The sequence below is a fragment of the Panthera onca genome, chromosome A3 (genome assembly GCF_046562875.1).
Source record: "Panthera onca isolate mPanOnc1 chromosome A3, mPanOnc1 haplotype 2, whole genome shotgun sequence".
NCBI lineage: Eukaryota > Metazoa > Chordata > Mammalia > Carnivora > Felidae > Panthera > Panthera onca.
In genome coordinates, this window is record NC_138341.1 from 40722676 (window position 1) to 40729837 (window position 7162).

The following is a 7162-nucleotide window of genomic DNA, read 5'->3' on the forward strand; positions in this document are numbered from 1 at the left end:
TAAGGCAATAAATGTGTTCCTAATTCCAGGGAATCAACTAGGCTCAAACTCATGCAAGAGCATTCATAATTTCATTTTATCTAATAAGCACTGAGTAACTTGAGGTTTTTAATTTGTCAAGCTATTAAATGCATTTTAAGCTCTGAATAACATACCTATATTTAAGAAAGTGTGTAGTGAATCATTAAAAAAAATACTCTTACAAATAAAAAAAGATGACTGATTTCACTGTGTAACATGGAACTAGATGGCGTTGGTATGGTGAACATAAAGTGACTGGGCACTGATGTAAAAAGTTTGATAAGATGACAAGAATGTTACAAAGCGAATTAAAAGACAAAAAAATGGAATTCTGGCTAGAAAAGTCATAATGGGCAAGCAGGAGACTTAATGTAGAGTACTGCCGACTCCACTCAGACATGGTCTGGGAAGGTGGGGAGCCTGTTTTTCACTCCTGAAGAACAATTACTTCTCTACCAATCTCCACGGTGCGGCTGGAAACTGAGGTACAAACCATGGACCAAACCAGTTACTCCCCATTACCATTACCCAAAGGAAATGATGGCATGAATACCAAGCACAGTGGGCCCTTTATGAGTTCCATCAACTCTCGAAAGCTCTAGGTGAGAAAAGAAGTAGGCAAATTATACCCCACAGGTCAAAGTGGGCCAAATTCAGCCACCTCCTGTGTTTGTACGCCTGCAAGTTAAGAATGGTTTCTACGTTTTTAAGTGGTAAAACAAAGAATCATATTTTACGACACATGAAAATTATACAAAATTCAAATGTCAGCATCCAAAAATTAAGTTTTCATTGGAACACTGCTGTGCTTATTCATTTACATGTTGTCTATAGCTGCTTTTGCACTACAATGGCAGAGATGACAGAGACCTTATAGCAAACAAAGCCTACAATATTTACTACCTGGCCTTTTACAGAAAAAGCATGCTGACCCCTGGCTAGAACATTTCTTTATGCTCCTGGTTGCATCTCCTTTCTCAGACGTGGTCCACTGCTTCACAAGGTAGAGACTCAGCTTGACATATGTCCACCTTGGGGCTGAGTTGTCCAAAGTTACATCATTACATATATCATGCAACTCATTAGGGTGGGCACAAAGACAAAGTAACAAATTACATGCATTCGGAAGGCACTGAAAAGGTAGCGCAATCCAAGTACAACAATACAGGCAGCACATTTCATATGTTTTACCAGACTACTACATCCAGTCTGGGTCACAGTGCAAAAGGAAACAAGCACCACAGAGAATGTGGAGGTGGGACAGATGATTAAAAGAACTCAAATATCATACCACTAAAGAAATGCTAAGAGAAATGAGATTTGCTTGCCCAAAAAAGAGAAAAGTGAGAAAAGAACTATAATAGTAAGGGTGTCAAACTCTAAATTTGTTGATTAAATTTTTACTGATGAAAATAATGGCAGCCTGAACTAATAATCCACAAAACATATCTAATGAATTAAATGTGATTCTTAATGAGACTGCCACTCCTGCCTTAGGCCATAAACTAGCCCCTCAAAAGATAATCACTTGTCAAATATTGTACTGTAAGTTTTCAACTAATGGATTATATATAGCAATGTTTCATTTTGAGAAACATCTGGGATTGTGTAAGTTACCAGAAAAAGTGTGCTATTAACTTGCTGAGGTTCAGGAGTATTCAAGTAAGTAAAAGGTAATGTAAGTTTCAAAACCATATGCCTTTCCACAGGATCAAATAGGGGGAAATGGGCTTAAATTACAGAATTTGTGTTATATTCAAGAATGTTCACACTGTGGGACTTTAAAAGATTACTGGGGGTAAAGGAATCTTCCCAGGACATCATCCAATTAGAATGGAACTATCTGGATGTTTTCCTGAAGCAGGAGAATGGGTCTCAAACCCATTCTTCCATTGCTGATTCTGTAGTTTTAACGCTCCCAGTTCTTAAGAGTAAGAGAGCCTGCGGCCATGCTCCGTTTCATTTTGTCTTAAAGGTGGTCTATGTACACACAGCTACATCTAGTATAAACTTTAACATCCCAAATTAAAATTTAGTTGTAGCTTTAGTAACAACTTCTTTTAAATTACAGAGATAGAGAACACATTCCCATTAAGTAGGAAAAATTGGGAAAATGGACACAGTTTCTATGAGCCTAAGTCCCTTATTGCCTTACAATGTCCAACACTTGCCCACAATAAGTGAAGAAAAGACAGTATATTTCCTATTAGGTTTGAGCCTTTTAAAATACAGAATCCTTGAACACAAAATGTTCTTTAAGTCAATCTCAACAGCCCAGTTGAGCAAATTCTGAAACTTGCCCTAAATATAATTTTAATCCATCTAAGTTTTTCGACCTCGAAATTCTAAGGCCTGCATTACCTTAAGAATACCCTTCCAATGGTGGGAAACACACTAATCTGACTCACTAAACTTTCTCCACTCCTACATCACCTATACAGGATTTTAAAAGCAAGAGTACATAATACTTGAAAGCCACTTCTACAATCTTGCATTAACCTTACCAGGATAAACTTTTCGCCAAGTATGTTAACACTTTTTATTTACTTAAAGACCTGTGGTAGCGAAACAAAGAAAACACAACCCCCTCCCCCTTTTCTAAACCATATGGCAGTAAATTGAAGTTAACTTATTTATTTATTTATTTATTTATTTTTTTACCGGCTCAATGCCTATACATCGTTCCTAAACATGTTTCTCTTTGTGCCCTGGGACTGGGCTAGAGCTGTCTGCTTATCTGCAACTGTACCCCAATCATGCTTTTAGACCGAAAAACAAGTCCAAAACGCCCCTGACCACTAACAGACTACACCACGGTCATTTACCAAAACCTGGTTAGGTAGGGTAGTGCACGCCAGGCGAGGGGCCCGCGGCCCGCCGGGAGCGAGTCCCGCTCTGACCGGGTGATCGAGCAGGGAGTTTACTCGCCGGGGCCGGGCCGGATCCGCCCCGGGAACTTGGTTACCCGAGCCCAGGGACTCGCCGAGGCCTAGCCGCGAGGCCGGGGCGGGCTCCGGGTGGCGGGGGCTTCCCGTTCCCCGGCCGCAGAGCCTTCCCGCCCGCCCCGCGGTCGCCCGCAGGCAGGGGCGCTCGCCGTCGTCTCCCGGCGACCGGACGCGCCTACTGGCTCCACGGAGGGCTCCTGTGTCTCCTGCTGCCGCCTGGGGCCCCGTTCGGCGGCCGCACCGAGCCCTTCCGGGGCGGTGGGAGCGCTAGGCCGCGCCGGAGCCCGCGGCTCTGGGGCTGGCCGGGCGGGCCGCGGCGGCCGGTATCAGTCCCGAGGGCCCGGCTCCCGCCGGTAACGGGCCCCGCCGACTCCCCTCCCCCTCCCCCGCCCCATGACAGTGCAAACCCTCCGGCCGGCCCGGCCGCCCCGCCTCCGGCACCAGGCCCAGCTCAGGGCCGCGGCCGTGGTGGCGGCGGCGGCGCCGCGGCTCTCCGCTCTCGCTCGCTCGCTCCCAGGCCCGGCGCCTCGGGCCCGGCTCGGGCTCGGCCGAAGTCTCCTCCGCTTCCCGGCCGCCCTCCGCGGCGCCTGGCCCGGGCGGGGTAGGCCGAGGCCCGGGCGGTGGGGGTGGGGGCGGGGGCTCCTCTCACCTTCATGTCGGGACATCCTAGTTCAGACGGTGGCGGCGCGGCCCCTCCCGGGCTCCGGCTGCAGTGTCCCCGGCGGGGTCCCGGCGCTGCCCGCGCCGGCCGGCCGACTCCCACTCGACTCCCGGGCTCGGCCGCGGGGGCGGGGTGGGCAGGGGAGCGCTCCCGCGGCGGCGGCGGCGGCGGCGGCGGGGAGGCGGCGCGGGGCGGGAATGGGGCCGGGCCTGGCCGGGGCTGAGCTCCTCCAGGAGGCGGGTCCGACGCCGCGGCTCCGCCGGCGCCCGCCGTGACTCGGTCACTCTCGGGCCCGCCGGCTCCCGGCTGCGGCGCCGCGCTCCGCAAATCCCGCTCCTCCCCTCCCCCGACCCACCCCCCGCCCCTCTCCCCCGGCTCCCGGCCGCCGCCTCCTCCTCCTCTTCCTCCTCCTCCGCCTCCTTCCGCCGCCCGCACGCCGGCCCCGCCTCTCGCTGCCCGCGCCGGGCCCAGCTGCCCCGAGGCCCCGCGGCCGGCGGTCGTGGCGGGGGCGGCGCGGCGCCTGCCCGCGCTAGCCAGCAGGCCGCGGTCGGGCGCCCGAGCCGGGCCTCGGCCTGGCCTGGCCGCCGCCGCCGCCGCGCCGCCGCGCAGCGCGTAGGGAGGAAGAGGAAATGCCCAGCCGCCGGCGCCCGCTGCTCGCCGGTACTGCCGGCCCGCGTGGCCTGTAGGGCGCCCGCCTGCCCGGCCGCCCCAGCTCCGTCTGGGGCCTATCCGGGTCCGGGCTGTGTGCGCCTCCGCCGCTAGGCTGGGCTGGGCTGACCGCGGGCGGCGGGCGCTGCCCGGAGACGAGCTGCAGCCCCGAGGGTCTCTGGCCCTCGGGCGCATTTCTGTCCAGCCGACCCGGGAAGCGAGCTTCGGGCCCAGACCCCGAGGAGAGGCTGCGGGCTGCCTGGGGACATGTGTTTGTATTTCTTTTTAAACCAGCAGCTCGGAAGGGAGAGGCGGCAGCCCTCCGGTCGTCGTCGCGTGTTGCCAGGCCGGGTGACTCGCGGTCGGGAGAGGGCGTGGGCGCGGGAGGCGGCCGGACTTCGCTGCTGTGCTCCAAGGCAGGCTCCTCCGGAACCATCTCTTTGAAGACTCCGCGCCCGCCAGCTTGGGTGTCCGGCGGGACCCGAGCAAAGTTTGTTCCAGCACCTTGCCTCACCCTGAATGCGCTGCTTGGAAAACTGTTGGAGGGTGTGTTTGTATTTTCCTTTTTTCCCTTGCCCGTGAACTACCTTTCCATTTTCATTTCTCTTTTACATTTTTTTTTAACCCTCTTCCTTGTCAACTTTGTTTTCAGACTTATTAATTCAATGAATATTTATACTACCCCTTACCAGGTGTCCGTGGTAGTGTGGTTTGGTGGAAATGAACTATGCTTTGGAGTCAAGACAGATATGCCATCGGATTCTGGTTCTGATAGTCTCTCTGTAACCTTGGACCAGTTATTTAACCTTGCTGAGCCTCCGTTTCTTTGTCCTATGTTTGCTTTTGCTTATTTTAATTTACTCTTTTATATTTGAAATTGTTCTGGGCTTTTTGGTTTGTGTGTGTATCATATAGGAGTCTGTCCCTAGGCGAAAGCTGTTCTTAATCCTGTACACCCCGTTACTAGCTCTGTGACCTGGGGCAACGCATGACAGCTTTCCTAGGCCTTGATTTCCCCATCTTTAAAATCAGCCAGATTACAGATGGTAATATGGCTAATAATGATCATAACAGTTGGAATTTGGAGGATTTAGTGCTAAAATGTGTATAAAATATCTAGCACAGGACACAGTATAGTGTTGCCATATTTAATTAAATCTACTTTCAAACATATTAAAAAGCTTGTTTTAAAGTCAAGAAACAGGTATTGAGTCACTCAGATCTACCCAAGCACTCTTTTTGGTAGTAACTAGTGATAAACTAGCTGTCAGCCGAATAAGGTTTAAACAAACGGGATTTAAACGGGGACTTTGTCACCAGAAATATTTCCATTGCACTCGTGGAGCTTTTGCCTAAATTAAGTCCAGCACAGCTGTTGAAGAAAGAGGTCCATCCAGGCTATCATTGGGGTTTGGTAAGTGGAGAGAACCCGGCTTCTGACAAGTCTAGCTAACACTTACTGAACGCGTGCCTTTCTAAGCACTTTACAGTATTGGCGTGTGTGATCCTGGGTACCAACACTAAGGAGCTTCTGGGTCTTGGGCTATAAAAGTGAGGACAACCACACCCTACAGTTTTGTGATGAGTAATTGATGTCTGTAAATATATGAAGGTACAGACATTAAGGCATTGTCAATAGTATACATGGCTGGAGCAGGTAAGAGAAGCAACAAAAATAACGACTCCAGGAAGGAATAAGAGTAAGTATAGAGGTTTAGTTTTTCAGTTTGGGGAGTTGTTAGCTTATTCTGTTAAGGAGAGCAAACAGAAAAAGTGTCTAAACCTCAAGAGAATCTCAGACCTTTGACAGTTATTTCACTGTTTGCAATCAGTCAAAAGTAAGAAAATGAAAATGACTAAACATTTTTCTTCTTTGTATAAGCGTGAGAAGGAATATTATAGTTTTCTGGTGTTTTCATGGCTGAAGGAAACATTTCCTCAATTCGGTTAGAGGTCAGGCCCTTCGCTTTAAAACAACCTTCTGTTTGCTGTTCTGTGGTATGGGAGATGTCATTTCCAGAAAGATTAAGTGCTTGTACCAAATTGTCCCATCAGATGATTTCTGGTCTTCAGAAATGGTTCCTCCGGTCCTTTCCTTTCCCTGTACCTCTGAGTTCTTCCATTGTCCTTACCTCGCTAACCCATCTTTCATATTGTGGCCCAACTATGTTCTGTAAAACAAGCTAATGAGTGTAAACACTGGCGAAATCTGAATAAGGTCTGTAGCCTAGTTAATTGCATTGTGCTAATGTCAGCTTCCTGGCATTGATAGTTTTCTATAGTTTTGTAAAATGCTACTACCATCGGAGGGAGCTGGGTGAGTGTACATGGGCCCTCTCTGCAACTTCCTGTGAGTGCATTATTATTTCAGAGTAAAAAATTATGGAGACAGAAATCATCAATAATTGCGGGCCTCAGAGGGAGGGTGGGACAGTGGGCGTTGACTACAGAGAGAACTTTTTAAGATAATGAAGATATTCTAAGTCTTGATTGTCTTAGTGTTTACTGTACACCCAAAAAGGGCAAAGTTTATTTATATAAATGATACCTGAAAACTGACTTGAAAAAAAGAAAAGCAAGCTCTTGTCACCCCAGCCTCCTATGGTCCAAAGGGTGAAACCTAACTTCTCATATAAGGTCCAACAAATTTTTCCTTTGTCTACCAGTGTACCCTGTGCTGTCTTGTACTATATTGATTCCTGCTGCTGGGCCTTTGCACATGTTCTTCCCTTTGCTTAAAGAGAACACAGGAAATTCAGGCCCAAATTTAAATTCCCTGTACTCTGTTAAGCCTTCCTTGCCTCTATTAGGCATACTAGCGCCTTCTTCTGTTCTCATTAATGCTGTGCTGTAATTTTTATTTTATTTTACTTTTTTTTTATTTTAG

The 7162-nt window shown here is 49.2% G+C and overlaps 1 protein-coding gene across 1 annotated transcript in view; it reads right to left on the reverse strand.

Moving 5' to 3' along the window:
- KCMF1 (potassium channel modulatory factor 1) overlaps positions 1 to 3756 on the reverse strand; it is a 79629-nt gene extending 75873 nt beyond the window's left edge. The window contains exon 1 of the mRNA XM_078444659.2: positions 3616 to 3756. Coding sequence (XP_078300785.1) covers positions 3616 to 3631 — 16 coding nt within the window. The 5' untranslated portion in view covers positions 3632 to 3756. The remainder of the gene's footprint in view (positions 1 to 3615) is intronic.
- Between the last annotated feature and the right edge of the window lie 3406 nt (positions 3757 to 7162).